At 40.1% G+C, this 19,397-nt stretch overlaps 1 protein-coding gene across 1 annotated transcript in view; it reads right to left on the bottom strand.

Annotated features, from left to right (window-relative positions):
• The window catches only part of kdm4b (lysine (K)-specific demethylase 4B), a 54,907-nt gene that overhangs the window by 26,974 nt on the left and 8,536 nt on the right, over positions 1 to 19,397 (bottom strand). The window contains exons 5-8 of the mRNA XM_044200585.1: positions 18,772 to 18,965; positions 9,550 to 9,599; positions 5,069 to 5,172; positions 2,932 to 3,069 (exon numbers count right to left, since the gene is read on the bottom strand). Of these exons, the coding sequence (XP_044056520.1) occupies positions 2,932 to 3,069; positions 5,069 to 5,172; positions 9,550 to 9,599; positions 18,772 to 18,965 (486 nt within the window). The remainder of the gene's footprint in view (positions 1 to 2,931; positions 3,070 to 5,068; positions 5,173 to 9,549; positions 9,600 to 18,771; positions 18,966 to 19,397) is intronic.

Genomic DNA, 19,397 nt, shown 5'->3' with positions numbered 1-19,397 from the left:
TGAAGGGGCGTTGAGCCTACCTTCTTACTCAGAATGATTCATAGTGAGGGAGCGTGAATGGGTTCAGTTTCTTGCTCCAGTACATACAGTACGACTGCTGTTGGGACTGAATTTATGCAGCACTGGTTACGGGAAAATCTCTTTAAGTACTACGCTACCACACCACCCCAAGAGAATGAAAACATCTGTGCGAAAGACAAAAGAGAAAGACTGGCAGAAAGAGCCTGTCTCATTGGCCGAGCTGTTCTCTTTCACATTCCTATGACTGTGCCTGGTGCTGCGCTGTCGATTTGTCAACTCGGATTAGCAGTGCAGAATGGACCACTCTTCTTTATCAGACTGAGACAAGTGTAGTGGAGATGCTCCCTTGAGCACTGGGCTGGGTGAAGAGAAGACTGCTGAAGCCTGGACTACTGGTTCTTAAATTACAAGTGGCTACATGGGTAAAGTAGGAAGGCTGAAAATGAGAGAGGGAGAAGGGAGAAGGGAGGGAGACATACTTCTGCAAACTGGCACCTCATAAATCTGACATGCAGCCAAGTAGAGAGAAAGCAGGGAAAAGGGGCACACACACACACACACACACACACACACACACACACACAAGGGAAGAGAGGAGGAACTGAAAAGGAAAATGAAGTGGAATGTATACAGACGAGACAAGGGGGGAGGTACTTCCAGAGGACATTGCAGTTGGGCTTCCGTCCACAACCAACCCATGCCCTGTCAATTTCATGCTCAGCAGCCCACAGGCAAAGCAGCAGTTTGCGTCAATGGAAGGATGCGAGGGTACGGTTAGTGTCGGTAACAGATGGTGTGCAGCAGACAACCAGACGCTGCTTTTATATTTCGATATGATCTATTACTTCATCCCTTGCTGCTGCTGAAGCTGCTGCTGAATCACACATCGGACCAAACCTCTTCAAGTGGAGTGTCTACATTTTGCCCGCAGAGTGTTTGTGTGATGATGACAATATTGGTAGAGTTTAGTGTTTCCCACAGAATTACATTCTATTTGTGGTGGTAGCTGGGGGCTTGGGCGTGTGGAAGGAGGCACACCCACGCTTTCTTAAATTAATTATTAAATAATACCGTATATAAAAGGTGCACCACTTCAAATACAGTGGTGTGCAAAAGTGTTTGATTTCTTATTTTTTTGCATGTTTGTCACACTTAAATGTTTCAGATCATCAAACAAATTTAAATATGAGTCAAAGATAACACAAGTAAACACAAAATGCAGTTTTTAAATGAAGGTTGTTATTATTAAGGGAAAACAAAATCCAAACCTACATGGTCCTGTGTGAAAAAGTGATCGCTCCCTAAACCTAATAACTGGTTGGGCCGCCTTTAGCAGCAACAACTGCAATCAAGTGTTTGCGATAACTTGCAATAGGTCTTGCAAACATGCAAAAAAATAAATAAATAAGGAAGGGGGCAAACACTTTTTCACACCACTGTATAAATAACTGAATATATAACACAGCTCCATTACTTCATGTTGTGTCAAACAAATAACAAAATATATACGGTGAAGAATAGGCCCTTTTCCTGAGAAATCTGCTTTTCTGGCCTGCCCTGCTTCTACATCTCTCTGTTTGCGCTGTCAATCTCACCTGTTGCTTCCGGCCCAGCTGGCTCTCCCACAGTTGGCTGCTGTCCTCCTCTTCCTTTCCTACACCTCTCTCTTCATTAGCTATAGCCATCCCTTCCTGACCCTTTCTTGCTGCTTCATAGTAATGTGCATAACAGTTATTTTAAGTGTAGCCTACTGAATCATTAGAATCAATTCATTAAAAAGATTTGTTCAAAAGCTTTGTTCACCAAATCATTCAGTGCTTGATCAGAGCTCCGACTGCATAGTCCCACACACTGAACTGAAACACAGACAAACGTTCAGTTCAGCTCACTGTAACTAGTGAACTGAGAACGGTCGTTCACGAAGGATAAGACTGTGAGCTGAGAATTTAGTTGGATAAAGATACCATTTACAACCTGGAATAGCAGTGACACACACGCGCGTGCACACAGTTCAGTGATTGTAGCCTATCCTTATATTTGGCCTCTCTTGGCCTCACAAGTGTGCACTTGCGGCACTGTGCACAGTAACGTTAAATGTTAGCCTACGCATATAGGCTAATCTAGATAATGTCATATATCTAGATTGCAGTCCAAGACCAATGTTGTTGAATCATTGCAGCTAAATGTTAGCAACCCAAATCAGCTGTCTTGAACATACCCCATTTCTCCTGCAAACGAATGACTTGAATCACAGTGAGTGTTATTCACAGATGGGTCCATTGTCTGTGTGTGTGTGTGTGTGTGTGAGCGAGTGAGAGGCTGAGCGAATCAATGTGCTGCGCGCAGCTCTACAATGAAATAAGATTTTACCCATTTTAAATAGTAAAAAAAAAAATGTAATCAATATGTACGGTCAATGTTGATATTGTGGTGGGCCACCACACATAAATCAATGTATGGGAAGAGTTTTAAGCGACGATTTCCATATGTTTTCTTTCCCTTCAAAATTTCATACCTTGTTTCAAATTTAAAAATTGCGCTACTGAAGCCAAAACTGTATGATTTAGAGAAAATTTAGCTGCAGTGCCCACATTGCCTTAAATTGTCCTACATAAATATAAGTAACACAATTTAGATATGCACAGCCATGAATAGGACTTATATCCATTAATTAACATCCTTACTAGTGACTTCAGGCACCTCTCCCTCTATACTTTTCCAGAAGATTCCAAGAGCAAAAATATATTATTTCCCATAATTTGAGACTTTCCAGGCATACAAGTGTGTCTTTCTGTTAAATGTCTATATTCCATGTTTACTACATGGAATTTAGCTTTGTTATCTCTGTTACGCTGTTCATCTCATTGCTACAGGACTTAATATGTATACTGTAAGTCTGTCTTATCTTACCTGGGTAGCCATCTTGCCGTAGTCCACCCAGCGCAGGGTGGCAAAGTTTGTGGACTCTGCACAGTTGAAGCCATGGTTGAAGCCAGCATGGTAGCCATAAGGAAAAGTGATCATAAACTCCCCTTCATTCTGAGTTATCTGTTCATAGAGAGCAAAAAAAAAAACAAAAACAGAAAAATATTTACAATTTTAGGAATGTAACGCGTTACAATTCCTTAAAAGGTTGTGTAAATGAGATTCTGAACATGATAAATAATACAGTAGCAAACAACTATTTGCTGTATAAAGATATAGTGGAGTAATGGCGTCCTGAGCAGGGGATGACATCACACCCCCTCTGCCTGTGTTGTTATCACAGTCTCTCTGTGCTTTGTTTATACATCCAAACTGTTCATCTAACGCAGTGAATTAGGGATTAGATTATTTTTTTAATTTTTTTTTTGCATTTTTGCCTTTATTGGATAGTGACAACTAGGGATGGGACGATATAAGATTTTATTAAAAAAAACACTCAAGATAAGTTGATCATGGTGAATTTCCATTATTGGGATAATCCTGAATATCCTCATGAGTGACTTGAAAAAGCTGTCTAGCTCACTAACGTACAGTCCTATATTGATTTCCTGATTTATTTTGAATTGCCACAAGGTGGAGCCCGCATCTTTCCAGTCATTCCAGTCTGTGGGACCTTATGATTTATGATTACCTTATTTAAGATTGTTTGTTTGTTTTTCAATAAAAAGGATATTCACTAAAAAGATGCGTGATGCAATAAAAATATTTGTTTCCTAACAAAATGTAAGGTAAAGTGATTCCAGTATGTTTTAGTGCCATTTTAAGAGTTAAGAGTATTTGGACGATTATCGGGAAAATAGCGTGAATCGGAATTATTTTGGCCAGGATAATCTTGACATGAAATTTTCATATTGTCCCATGCCTAGTGATAGCTGCAGAGAAAGACAGGAAAGTCTGGTGAGAGGCGATAACATGCACCCAATTATTACTTGCAGCTGTAACTCACAATTTTTCTGACTGTTGAAGTATTATCTGATCTACTTCTAAAATATATTCTATTATTACTCATGAGTCTCTCATCCACAACAATTGCCATTGAGGTTTTAGGAGTTCAACTCCCCAATAACTTTTCTCTAAACTTTTCTGACTTGCGAGCAAAATTAATTCAGCCTAACATGACTGCTGCTCCAAGTGTGGAGAGTCTTCCCATGAGCTCAGTGTTATTCTGAGAATGTTTAAAAATGTGAGGACAAGTTAAGCACATTCTTTTTTATGTGTTGCCCCAAAACTTAAGCCCTCTATATGTCTGGCTGTGGATCTCAACTTCTTTGCGAAGCCTAGATCCAGGCAATCAAGAGACACATCAAGCCAGACAAGGTGACAGGTTTGAGGAGAGAAACAGGGGTAGAGGCTGAGAGTGGGAGATAAACTTCCTCAACTAAAGGCAGTGGTTCAGATATCAAACATCCCCTTTTTCTGCTTTCTGCCTTTTTTGCTCTTGGAAGAACGCAAGAAGACGGTTTTATTTTTACACATGAATCGAGAGAGGTACTGTAGGTGTGTAACAAGTAACATGTTCGCTGTGATAATGACGTCCTGAGGGGGGGAGTGAAGAGATAAATGGGGTGGAGGAAAAACCTGCTGCTGACAGTGGAGAACTTTGTATGCCTGCACTGTGCCAGTTTTTTTCCTTCAATCTTCCATTAATTTTTGCACTGTGAGGATTTATATTGCCTACTGAATAGAACAAAAACAGAAAGTTAAAAAAAAAGGCAATTAATTTCCTATGACAGACACAACAGAGGATCATTACTCATACTGTATCATTACCACAATCTGTAGCAGTTGTGATGTTTGTGTCAAAGCTGAGCCACTAACATCCCTTGTGTTGTAATTTTTCATTCAAAATAAGCCTACCTCTTCTGCCATTTCTGCAAGACCCATAAATGTTATCAGCAAGCATCATGACTGACCATTCAACACTTGCTGAAGTAAAGATATAGAAGCCTCTAACAATCTAACGAACACAGAGACTGTCCCCTATATTAAAAGACCAAAAGGAACCTTATTTTCTCATGGTGATCAATAAAATGTCATTTTATGTCATGCAACACAGACTCACCCTGTCAAAGGGAATGCCGTATTTCTTCAGGATGGATGGAGATATCAGTGTCATCTTGTGGCGAAGGAAGGCGTCACAGCCTTGGGAGCTGCCAGGGAAGAAGCCTGCAGGGGGTGACACCAAACACGGGACATTTATACAGACATTTCACTGACAATCCAGAGAAACTCAAATTGTCTGATAAAACCCATGAAAAACTGTACAGATACAATACCATGCTCTACGACAACAAACTTATGCGCAGTATATATTTGGTATTTTACTGTATATGTCGTTATTTTCATATGTACTGGAATATTTTTAAGTGTATTTTGACTTGATGTTTCTAATGTAAGATATTAGAAAACTGTTTAGTGATAGGATGCTGCCTTAAGAGAGTTTTTTGGCAGTTTTGGAAGACGGCTTAGTTGGCAGGTAAGTATTTAAATAATTCCAGATAAGCATTGCCAATTAAACAGATTTCATCAGGAGAAATGTAGCTGTGTTTACTATATTATTGTTAATACCACAACCTGGAAAAGGAAATCCGATTTCCTGTTGACATGGGTGTGATTTAATTTACTGCCCAAAGTGTGAAATAATCACATTACCGCAATGCATGTAAATGCATTGTTTGTGTGCCTTCAGGTTGGATTTCAGGGGATATCTGCTGGATTGTATTATGGCACAAAGAAAGACTACAGCACAAAACTGGGACTGTTTGCTGTCACTTCCAAAAATCTTTATCCTATTCAGAACGACCAAAGAGAAAACCTTTGCCTGAAGAATGGAATGGCAGAAAACTGTGTGTATAGCTATTGCGCTATTATTTTTAAGCAGCAGCACTAACAAGATTGGAAGACAGAGGCTTCCAATTGTCTTAACCATGGTATCATTTGTTTACGGTGTCATAATTAATTCCAAAACAATATCAGGAGCTCTAAAACTGCTATGCTTCAATTGTTGATGTCTATACCCCCCAGGGTCACTTGTAAAAAAAAAACAAAAAAAAAACATCTGCAGTCAAATTGTATATTGTGCAAATGTGTGATTTCAACTACTACTACTACAAACATATAAGCAAAAGTGCACTTGCATAGCTGCTGAAACTTAGCAATGTTACCTTTAGTGTTACAAAACAACCATCCCACTTCCTTAACAGACTGCTTTGAGATCGTAATATACCCCTCTGACATTTTGGGTTTTCAAAGTCCCAATTCTCTCTCTAAAACAAAGGCTCACTTTGGCTCTTGGAGACAGAGAGACTCATACGGCCTCTGCATAATCAAACGCAAGAATTTCTCCTCCATCACCCACTCTCCCACTCTTTACTGTCTCTACCCGCCAGAGCCTCAAAGGGGGGTCCATCCAAGCCTCCACCCAGTTAAACTTTAATGTGACTGACAGTATAATCGGCACCCATTTCATCCTTCATTTTCACTGCATTGTTTCAGCCTCTGTTCCACCCTACAAAGCAAGAGAGGGAGAGAAGGTCTCTATTCTCTCATCGCCTGCCTGCTTGTTGGAGCTGATAAAGGTGAATAATGTGCCGACAGAGCCCGGGTATTAATCCCCATTAAAATGCAGCTGGCTCTCTGAGCTCTCCGCAGGGTAATATTAACTTAAAGGCTTCATTCTGTCCTTTTGAGTTTGAAAATTAAGTTCCTGCCTCCAACTAACCCCAATAAGTCCGGAGCCATGACTAAAATAATGCGGAGATGAGGAGCGATAAGAGCAACGGCTGTCGCTGTGTCAAATGTTTGGAGAGGAGTTTTCAAGTAACAAGACCATTGTCCCAGCCCCATTAGGCATTCCTACTACGCTCATAAGTGTCTTTTTAAGACCTCATAAACAGTTGGCTACCTGTGCTGACGATGGCTTTGATAGGTCAGTGGGTGCTTGTTAAATAACGTTGGCATTGCTTTCCTCCCACTGCCAGCTGCTTAGATGAAAAGAGAGAGGAAGGCTGCAATCTGACTGTGACTGAAAGCTCAATGCCAACATGAAGAGTGATAAGAAATGTCTACAGTATGTATTTTAAGGTTGGGGTTCGATAGCATTTCATCAAATCTATGAATGCATTATTGAATTCGCTATCAAATCGGAACCCTTTTGAATCTCTCACCAAAAAGTATAACAGAAAACATGATATAAAGTAAATTCTGTACACAAAAAATAATTTCATCTTAAATTAAATATTAAATATTTCGTGTTTCAGCTACTGAGGAAATGTTGGCTTAGCTGACTCAAGCTACTTGTTACAATTACTGGAGGTCCAGATACAGAACTATTCATTGTTAACCTTAAAATAATTACATGAAATACTTGTCCCAATCAGCTAGAGAAGACTAACCACTCTCACTGACGTGTTAAATTGCAATACTGAAACAATACTGAAAGGATAACCAGGGCACATCACAGCAGCATCAGTGCATCTGACAAACAATGCATGACTGGAAGTATAAATCTGCTTGCAGTTGGTGCACAGCACTTTGATATTTATGGCCATTTAACAACAACTATTGGGTGATTCTTCATCAGCAAAGACTATTTTGTGTACTGGGACTTAAGCTGTCAGTATAATAGGCCTTTCTCACAGCAGACATTTGAAAAACACAAGTGGAAGTAATAACACTAATTCTGGCTCCATTCTATTTAAGTGGGAACAGTAAGTCCACATGAACAACAAGGGGGTTGTGGAACTGAAACAACTAAATACAAAGCAGCCATTATTACTGCTATTAATGTCCGCTGTGAAATTGACCTATTTTATCTAAAGGCAGTGGTTGTTTTTAATACTGATTTTTGTAAGGTTTTCACCAGGTATTTAACATAAGTGTGATTAACTTAAGCCCTCCTGATTAGAGGGCTAAGGTGCAAGGAAATGGGGCTCTCTCACTGTTGATGATCACGATTTAGAATAACACAGGTGTAACTAACAACATGAATAGTGGCTATCGTGACTATCGTGAAGCCATTGTTTATGTTATGAGTTGGGTTAGACACCTGTTCCCTGCTGTGACATTAAGTCCATTTATATAGTTCAAGCATCAGTCTTTGACAACTGTGATATAGCAAAATCTTTGATCATCCTAAATGCACGTTAACATCAACTACACTGTAAATCATGTGTTTAATAATACCTGGACAGTGCTGTTTTTTTTTCTTTGAAGAGACTGCTTGTCTGTCGCATGTCACGTATTGTGCGTTACATATTCCTGCCACTCAAGTGCAGTAGAAGGACAGCAAGAGAAAGAGACTATCATTGGTGATTATTGATTCAGCTTTTCACAACAAGGACAAACGGTGTGTGTCTAATGTAGTTTGGATTTGGCAACTCTCCACCATCGTCCCTTCATCTTATACCCCACTCTGAGAAACCTGAAATACACAAGTTAATCCTCATTGATCAAAACAGGGGATAGGAGGAGGAGGAGGACATGAGTGGTGGAAATAAAAGGGAGAGGCGCAAGGAGAAATTTTATGTCAGAGAGAGAAGTAGATGGTTGAAGAAACGCTTGAGAGAGTGGTCAAAGACTATTTCACTTCAGTTCCTACTCCTATCTGAGTCACAAGACCCAACCCTCATGTCAGAGCCAACTCTGGCTATAACAATCAGCAAAGCATGTAATGTTTAAGTAAATTAGACATGCAGTCTGACACAGTCATTAAAAGTGGTTCTAATGTATTTGATTTTGTCAAAATCTGCAGTGCTCTTGGGTTGCGATACACATGAAGACAACATAGTAAGCGGCAACAGCCAACGCTTGCTCCTCGGCACCATGAACAATCTGTCAATGCACAGTCCGGACTGACTGGACTTCACTGTATGGGCCACGAAAGTTTCCCCCAACTCATTCTGTGGAAGACACAGTTGATGCTGCTGGCTTCAATTCAACCAGCCTCTCCTCCAAATTCATCATCTAAAGCTCTCCTGATCTTTTTAGTACAAGTGACTGCACACACTAAGTGTTTCAAGCTGCTCTTCCTTCTCAAGCTCCATTTTAGCACAGCCAGGTGACAAAGAACTATGTTTTTGTATGTGGTGAGAAAGTGGGATATCAAAGTTTCTCACCCACTGAGTATGTGCAAAAGATTTTTTAACATGTAGCCCACAGCGTATACCACACTGTTTACTGTGAGGACCAATGTGTTTGCCAGTCAAGAAACAGCAGAAAGGTTGTTTATTGTGAGTGGTAAAGGGCCCTTAACAGTGTTGTGCATGCTGTGCTTAAGAGGAATGAGGCAGGGTGTAGCTGAGAGGTGCTACTTTACTTTCTATTCTCCTGTGCAAGGGAGAACCAGTAAGTGCATGTTGGCTGTGTGTTCTGTGCATGTATTAAGTGTGTAGCATGTGTTTCATGGTGTGTTTTGAACAGTCTGAAGAACTTGCTCCTTTACTTAACGTGCATTACCGACAAACAGAAACCCAAGGCATGGTGTGGAAGGGTAAAATAGGCAAAACAAATGGATTTTAATTGAAAGCATCATCAGGGCCTCACCTTGTGCCAGCCTCTCCAGCCTCTTGCCGTGCTCAGGTGGGACGGCATACCTGCAGACAGAGGGGAAACTAAGTGATTAGTTTAGTGAAAGGTTGGAATATTATTAAGAAAGACTTAAAGTCTTATTACAGGAATGACACAATTTTGACATCTGCAGCAAAATCAAAAACACCTTATTCTCTAACTTGTTTACTTCCATTTTCTAAATCTTCCTCTTCCACTTGCTCCAATATTCTTGTCAAGTAAAATATATAACTCCCTCCCCAATATTTTGTTACTATTTCAGGCATTTTCCTACTTTCCAACTTCTCACATACGTATAACATATTCTCTCAGATATCATTTCGGAATGACAAGAGTTTTACATATTTGACCCATGAGGCCCCTTGAGTTCTTTCTGCTCCTCAGCTGACTAGCTAAAAAGGAACCTCCAAGTTTGATCCTGTCGAATCTACAGCTTTAAGACGTTTTTGATCACAGGATTTTGCAAGTAACAGATGTTAAAAATGGAAAGTGAAGGCCTATCAGATCATGACTGGGCTGCCTTCTTGGCATATAGGATATCATGAAACCCCTATTTTCTTTAACATCTTCTAATGGTATTGAATAAAGTAAAAACCACACTAAGCAATTCTGAAGGGGAGATCACACAGAGACGCACATCTAGCAAAACCATTGTTTTCCTATGGTACGGCGCACGCTGCTCTCTTGCACAGCGTTTTTCTAGCAGTTTTTCAATGCGCATACAAGTTTAAATATTTTCTATGCAAGGCATGGAGTCCCACCACTCGTCAATGTCACACTTGGCCCAGGCAGCCAATCAAATCAAGTAAGAGGCGGGCTTTACCACTTTCTCCCTGTTTTGATGGGGGGAAAACATGGACTGCAAATTCAGTCCAGCGATCAAATTTGCACACATAACAGGAAACGGAAAATTTGCTTCGAATTAAATCTGAAAATGCCTTAAGAATTAAAGCTGACAATAGTATAAATCACTAAATGCTGCCCTACATAACAGTGTTGTCTAGATACTTAAAAAAAAAAAGAAGTTATAATTTGAAGGGGAAAACGGAAGGTGGTAGAAAAGATTAAATGACCAGTCAAAGGGCAGGACAAGGAGAAATTACTGTTGGGAGTGCTGGGTTATTTCACTGCCCTCAGCACTCACCGTTTTAAGAAATAAAATTACCCATCGCGTACTCAACACCCCTCCCTCCCCTTCTCTTTTACACATGCACACATCATGCAAACCAATCATTATTCTTATCAATTTTTGGTGGATGGTGGTTTTAAGTTTGCTACAATGTTGCTTTGATCCTTTATTATTTTGATGTACTCTAGTTTGCCTTTGTCCATTGCTGCCTTGTTTTTAAGCTGAGGTATCTGTGCAAATTAGCAGTTGAGACACCATCTTTTTGTGTTTTATCATATTTTAGTGTTTTTCCTACTTCGACTCTGCTTCTGTTTTATTACTGTACAAATACAGCAGCCTTGTGACCCTGGTTCAGCGTTGCTCCACAGGTAGAGCAAGGTACTAACACTACAAAGAATTCAAAGTGTTTATACTGTTAATACATGACGTAGGCACTATCAAGTATGTACCATTACACCAAATGTCAAATGCTACATTTAGAAAGCGAGTTTATTTGTAAAACAGAGTGGGAGGGAGCCAGCAAAGCTCAAATCTGATGCATTCATTTGTGAAGTTATTACAAAGTTCTTTATTACTGCAATTATTTCCTCTGGGTTGCTTAACCCTTCAGAGACCTTGGGCAATAAACTATGGGTGGGGGAAAAAGCCTACATCTCTTCGTCCTTACTCAAGCCTCAGCAATGACCACATGGATGTTTGAAACAAAGGTAGACTGAAAATGAAAAAGAACAAAGATGGAGAGATGGTGGGAAGCAACAACACTTAAGGGGAGACAGAAAAAGAATGAGCAAGAGCATAAGACAGAGAGAGGGAGAGATACAAATATGAAACAAAGAAAGTAAAAGACAAAGTCAATTTCAGTCAGAGATGCCAAGACATGGTGCCACACTGCCACCTGTAGACGAAAGTTTAGAGCTTCAGAGAGGTGCAGCCTCCTCTAATGTTTATTATTCTAGCCTAGATGTACAAAAGTATCCCAAATTAGAGGCTTGTGACCAAAGTCTTTCATGCTATTTGGGAGCAAGCAAGAGACATTTGACAAAGAACAAATGTATGGAAAGTCAGGTTATTATCTCAGAGTTGTAACTGGCCTATTTTTGTGAGTAAATATGCATGTGACCTTTGTCTTGGTTTTAAGACCATGTAAGACCATAATCATTCTCTACATGTCTACATATTTTTCATTTCATTCATACTAATGAACCGGCAAGATGAGACTTTGTCTCCATACACATTACTGTGCCTTTTTACTTTTTGGTACAGTACCTATACCATGGCAACTTGTCAATGGCCACCAACTACACCACACAAACTGTCCTGCATCATTGTTTTTTTACTGTCAGCTAATACTTAGAACCTTTCTGCTGTTGCGTTACCTAAAAAATTGTCACAAAGCATTTTAGTGTCACATACTGTGCACTGTGAACACGTGTGCATTAGTAGCATGTACCACTTTTCTAGCTATGTGGCTCAAAACACATTTTACAACTTGTTGAATAGACTAAAATCCCACTGCACTCATCATTGTGATGTTAGGGCTGAAGTTATGTTGGGACTGAGCCATACCAGGGGGATAAAACAAGGTGGGTGTTAGGTAATGTGTGTTACAGTGTTTGTGCTTACCTAGGCTAAACACGTCAGGGATATACCTCTGTTTTGAAGATTTAATATTCATTAATTAATACTGATCTTCTCATCTAACTCTCAAGACAGCAAATAAGTACATTCCTTAAAATGTGAGTATTCCTTTAAAGGTGTTTTTGTCCTTGGGAAGCATCACATTGCAGAGTTTTCTGTGCAAATGTGCACACATCAGAGGAGCCCGCACCAGAGAATATCCCTCAGATGATCCCTTCCATCCCAGCATCAAACTCAACAAATCAGTGGATCAGCGTGTCTCCTCCTGTTCCCTCCCTCCTAAGGCCAAGGTTGCCATGGCAGCAACACGTCTGTCACTCCGGCGGCAGAGAGAGAAACACACAAATAAAAACACACAGCAAATGAAGGCTTGAACTTTTCCACCTCTCTGAGGAAGAGTATGATTTATCTATGGTGGGACAGCGTTCCTGACAGGTGGAATTAAGCTGTCATGACAGCATGAGGAGCAGCATAGTAGGTATTAGTGTGTTTTATACCACTACAGACATGCAACATACAGACGGGTGACAAATTAAAAGGAAAAACCAACATAAAAAGTGTCTTAGTAAGGCGTTGGGCCACCACTTGCTGCAGGACAGCTTCAGTGCACCTTGGCATTGATTCTACAAGTCTCTGGAACTCTACTGGAGGGATAGAGCACCATTCTTCCAAAAGATATTACCTCATTTGGTGTTTTGATGATCGTGGTGGAGAGCACTGTCTAACACCTCGATCCAAAATCTCCCATAGGTGTTCATTTGGGTTAAGATCTGGTGAATGCGAAGGCCATAGCATATGATTCACATCATTGTCATACTCATGAAACCACTCAGTGGCCCCTCGTGCCCTATGGATGGGGGCATTGTCATCATTGTCTTTCTCATAGATCTAAATGCAGATGTCACTTTAGTCACTGCTCATATTGAAACACTAGCAGCTGAGCAGTCTGTTACTGAAGCTCCTGGCATCCATACCCCAACAATGAATCCTCTTTCAAAGTCACTTAGATCTTTTCCTCTTGCCATCTTGATACAAAATCAGAATCAACTGGGCCTGCTTTTTATACATGCCACAGAGCATGATTGGATATTAATTGCTTAATTGGACCATGCAGTGCACCTGTGTGGAAGCATCTGCATTCGTTATGTTTCTCCACTCATTTATTCAGGTTTTTTCTTTAATTTGTCACCCATCTGTATATGTGCATTTCTCTAATTTAGTGATTTCTAGTTCATGGCCATGTGTATGAAGAAGAACACAAAGTATTGCTGCGCTAAAATGGTGACAAGCACAAGTTTGTTTGTTTTTTAAATATGTGATTTATAAGGACAACTACACGCAATTGCAGTCGGTCACAAGTGTCTTTACAAATACCTGAAGTAAAATTTAAATACTGAGTGCACGTCTGCCAAATCACACGTCAGGTGGTTTGTTTTAATGCTTTGCAGGTCAGACAGCTCACTGTGATCCTCTACGATAGCAGAAGCAGAAAACAGAATGTTTAGTCTAATGATGTACATCATTTATTCAATAAAACTGTGACCAAATAATACCAGTATTATACTGCATTCGTGCAACGTAAGGAAATTGCAAAAAACAGAAAAACACTGGTGCCCTGGCTTACAAATCTTGTTCTCCAGATGTAAGAAAACATGTTTGTTTGGTACAGACCAACAAATGTCACATCACCATGACTTCGATAGTTTTGTCAGTGAAAATGAAAATTGTGATACAAAAAGTGATCATTCCCACTAATCGTGAATCATATTGTAATCGTAATATCTGTCAAAATAATCGCAATCAGATTTTTTTTCCCACATCATGCAGCCCTACTATACAGTATATGTAATCTATAAATTACACACACACACACACACACACAAAAGGGTACATTTAGGCCAGAGGAATGCTCCTGGCAGCAGATCTCAAGTCCTTTTGGAGCTTACTTGAAACGTATTAAAAGCAACCACTTTGGGAACTGTAAAGGCGCCTTCAATCACTGCAAACAATAAGTCAAAGCCCAGAACACCCCACCCAACATCCAAACTGCAGGTACGACCCAACTAATGCTATAGGCAGATCTTCAGCTTTCTATCTTTCCTCTGGGACAAAAAAAATAAACTGTCAAATGAGAATGGTTCAAAACCTTTGGACTACAGAGGAGGTTGAGGACTGATGGATTGATAATAAACTCCCCCTTCCTGGGAAGTTGCAGCTGGGGTACACTTCAAGATATCCCTTTCACTTCTCTTTCGTCAGCCTTTCCCTACCTCCCCCCCATCACATGCTATAAGGCTAATCTTTTATCTGACAGCAGATCTACTGGTGTGTGTTGGGGGGGGGGATTTAGAGAGTTTCAGCAATGAAAATAAAGAGAAAAAGAATGATGGTGGAATAAACGCAGGGAGAAAGTGACAGACTGCTACGGCTGAGATCTGTTACACATCTGCCAGCGTGTGTGTGTGTGTGTGTGTGTAGCAGTAGTAATCGTTATGGTGGGATCTGACTTTGATGGGACCAGAGTTGCAGGGGGAATGGACTTAATTTCACAAACGGCTGCACTATGAGAGGCGAGTGTGTGTGTGTGTGTTTTAAGGGGGCATGCTCTGTTTAACAGCCTATAACTACCCCACCACACACAAGTGTAAAAGTAAAAATGATTCAATTTCAGAAAAAATGGTGGGAAGGCTTGGTGAGCACAGAGAGAGTGACAGAGAGAGGACAAAACCAAGCAAGAGAGTAAAAAGAAAATGTGGAAAAGAGAGGAAAAAGAAAAAGCACGTTTTAAAAAAAAAATAGAGTGAATGGTGTGCATCCATCCATCTAAGAGTGAATTAGTCTTAAATGACAGGGATGATGGTATGGCCGAAATAAGTGGAAGTATAAAGTGGAAGAAAGCAAGTTCAGAAGTAATAAAGTTAATATACATTAATGTGTCTGCAAACTGCGGTCTCAGCATGGTCAGCTTTAAAAAGCCATACAGGCAGTGTGACATGTAGACAAATAATTTCTCCAATTAATAATTCATAAATTCATATGCATTTTTGTTTGCAAATATCAATTACTTACTGTACTATAACTGGCATATTGAAAAGCTTTATTTGTTTTTCTCTTGCATTTGTAATAAGATTCATACAAAAACTATTAACAGTGTATCTTAAGGGAAACACACTGGTGGCCTATACTTCACCTACCTACCTACCTACCTACCTATTGTTTTCTGTGTAAGACAACACACTGACGGCATCTTTAAACGCACGTTATCTCAGTTTATCTCTACAAGATGCCACTGTCCTATTTCCCAGTGCCACAAACACTCCAGAAAAGCAACAACTGTTTGCTTCACATCGTGGCCACTGTACAAACTGACTACTACTTCTGTTTGTTTGGTACATCTGGTGTGTGCTTCGGGTGTCAACTAACACAATCATGTAGGTGTTGTCTTTAACAAAGAGAATGAAAAAAGTAAAGGTAAAGTTGTTTGCTGATTAGACTTGCTGTCCTCAGCCAAGTCATGTCATTTTTATTTATATAGCCTATAATCACGAATTCACTTCAGAGGGCTGTCCTGTTAAGAATAAAGGGCCTGAAGAATTTCTTGCGTTTAATTTATTCAGCTTTTCATCAAGAAACCTTCTACAAAAGAAAAATGTGAAATCTGCAAAAAATGTTGGAAGAAGCCTTTTTACATGTGCTCTATACAATTAAATCTGGGACGTTTATGCTTTTGTTCTCTTGTTCTGAGACAGTTGTCCTATAAGTCATTGATTCAATCACTGCAACAATTACGTGCCTTGCTGAAGTGTCCATGAGTAAGATAATATCACCCTACCTACTTGCCAATTTAACACTGCATCAGTTAAACATTTGCTCAGATTGGGGGTTGGATATTAACTGTGGCCCTCCAGGCTAAAGAATAATGTAGGCCTAAACCTGTACTTTGCTCTGTTAGCATGCCACTGCCACCACTGGGCTCAGCCCGTTGAACGCCAGACTGAAGATCACAGCTTGATGAATGTCTTTTTTGCACACACACAGTAAGTTGTAATGATACCTTCCTGCTCTCAGTGAGAGGTGTGAAAACGAGACAGATAGATGATTTTAATGAGATCACATCACAGAGAGGAAGAACTGGTAACAACACACACACACACACACACAGCACTCCAGGAGGCAGCCAGGAGAAGAAGAAAGGTGGAGGGGAAGCATACTGTGACAAAAAGGAAGACAGGTGAGAGAGCAAATGGGGAAAGAAACACACACATAGGTAATACTGTATTTCTGAATTCTCCAAGGTGAGGTTGGCTCTGCTCACCGCCTGCAGTGCCATGGATGGAAAACATTGTGGAGGTCAAGAAGGGAAAAAGCAAACACACACACAAACAAGAGAAAATCAAGGGGCAGAAAAGGAAAAGAAAAAAGTATTTTTCTGCAGGGACCAGGGACCCCCACAAGTGAGTGACAGAAACAGAAGGAAATGTAACATTCAAACTGTCGCCAGCTCGAGCTTCAAAATTCGATCTGGCTGCCCTGCCAACAATGCTGTAGAAAGATTTGTGGACGCTCTGACGTAGATGAAATAGGTGGTCAAGTTTGTTCGAATGCTTGGTAACAAAATACCAGCGCAGGACTTCTAAATTTCCGATTGATTGCCACCGAACCGCATCATAGCTCATTGCCATAAAGTTGCTCAAAATTCAACTTCCCTCGATGTCCACACTGTCCGAGACCCGCCACGCCGCTGGCTCACATAGAAAATTAATAACTTCTGGTCACTTTGAAGTTCTCTAATTCTGTATTCTCTACGGCCGAGTATGGTCGTATATCTGCTGCAAGTAGTAGACATAAATACTAGACTATTTTGGTGGTGGACCGCGACACGGAAGACGGAACCGCAACTCGAAACTGTGGACGTTTAAATCGCGGATTCATTCACAGTTTCAGAACCCGTACATCCCTAGTAATAATGATGCACAGAATATAAATCACTATCAATACCTATGCTACAAATGGTTTCATTAAACTTTCTGTGCATTCACAGCGAAGTTACGATAAAACCTCAAATTTCATAACACCTGTGAAATTCAGGTCCCGACGTACTGGTTTCCTTTTGTTCAACATTCTTCAGAGATGTACTGTACAAATTGCAATTCCTGAGGAATCTGAGGACAAATCATAGAGATTTGAGGAGAGAATAAGAGAGGAAAACATTTGCAAACAATTCTTAAACATAACAGCTGGAAATGGTAGAAGATGAGACGATGAACAAAACTGCATTCTAGCATTATTCATGATGTGTTTGTCCTAATACCTAAAGGTCAAAACACAAATGTCAAGCACAATCAAATAATTCAAAAGTTTGCCAAATAAGGAACCCTCAGATGGTGAAATAACCAATGAGAATCCTCAGTGTTGTGAGCACAACTTAGCATGCTCAAAGTAGCGCAAATAAACAGCATTATAGTCTACAGCAGAGATTCCCAAAAAATTAAAGTATCTAAAGCTTGCTGCTCCAGAAAAACAAGCCAAAAACAAGAATCTGAGAACTGTGAATGATGTAGCTGCCATAAAGTTGCAATGTTTAATACCCAATAGAAACTTCCCACCCTCTAGCCCTGGTCTGTCATGAGTGCTTTGGACTGTTTCAGTGATGACAAATGGGTTGAGGGCCCCTGATGTACACTACAGAGCCGATCAAACAGCAAGATAAGTGACATAGGAAGAATATGCGCCAAAGGGACAGGCGCTTCAAGCGGAAGCTCCTGTCCTAACTAGTATGCATTGATGCACCTTCAGTGTCAGGAAAAAAGTATGTTTTTATCATCAGATTTTTCAAGCTGCTTTGTGATAATTCAAAGAAGCATGCAGTGGAGAGAGACCCGTCCAGAATGTGGAGATATATGAAATATGCAGCTGCTGATTGTAATGGCACAAGGTGCATGAAATCACTTCTGAAATGTGTAACTAGTAGACTGAAATATAATAAGATAAAAAGTTAAATATAAAAAGGTAAAGTAATGATTTTTGCAGGGTCCCTTATGCAAGGGTTTTAAAACAATGGATGATCATTATTTGATTGAGTCACTGATTACGACTGACCAATCAGAGATCAGAAATAACCCTAGTCAACCTAAACAGAGCACAGCCCAAAAGTGGCTTTGGATATCCTGAAACATCCACTGAGTTACCTATGCAGCATAACACGGCAGCAGAATTCTACACCTGACATCTAAAGTATAGCCTCCATTGTTGGTACATAATTAGTAGCTACAGTTTACACACACACACACACACACACACACACACACTACAGCTGTGCACTACAACTGTGCATCAGGCATAGGTTTTTAAACCAATTACAAGCTTAAAATTACAAATGACAGGACTGAGGCTGAACTTCAAGAAAACAAAAACAAAAAACAGCGACTGACCAGGACTTCGACTGTCCAAAGTGCAGGTAGTTGATGCTGTAGAGGTCCATGTCCTCTGTGTGCCAGGCAAATGTGGTCTTCCACATGCCAAAGTACAGGTAGGGAGTGTTGACACCCTCGATGACGATGCCACACTCCTGCTCCACCATATCCAGTAGTGTGTTGAGATGGCCAATGTTCCACTCCCGAATGTCCTGAACGGAGACAATAGGCATTTTTATGATTAGCATGTACAGTGTAGTCTGCACACTACACTTCCTCAAAGTCTATCAATGACCACCAGATGGTGGTGTAGTCAAACAAAAATGTACTCCCTGGCTCCCTGATCTGGTCACCACAGTATCATTCACTGAGCAGGGTATTAAAGTAATAGCATTTGGTGCAGAAATCTTTTTTTGATCCTGGCATAAAAGTCATAAAAACACAATCTTTAAAAGTAGCTTTCTCATATTAAAGACATAATATTACAATTAACAATTATCCATTAATCAATTTATTTAAAATATGCATCCCAAAAATGGATTGATTAATTAATTAATGACAGGGTGTGTTATGATACACAGGCCGTCCAGTAATATTTGTAAACCAGCAATTCTGAAAAATGCAGCTCAAAAGGTCCACTGTCA

Source organism: Siniperca chuatsi, linkage group LG6 (assembly GCF_020085105.1).
Source record: "Siniperca chuatsi isolate FFG_IHB_CAS linkage group LG6, ASM2008510v1, whole genome shotgun sequence".
NCBI classification, from domain to species: domain Eukaryota; kingdom Metazoa; phylum Chordata; class Actinopteri; order Centrarchiformes; family Sinipercidae; genus Siniperca; species Siniperca chuatsi.
Note: the sequence above shows the minus strand (reverse complement) of the source record. Positions and strands in the feature narration are given on the sequence as shown.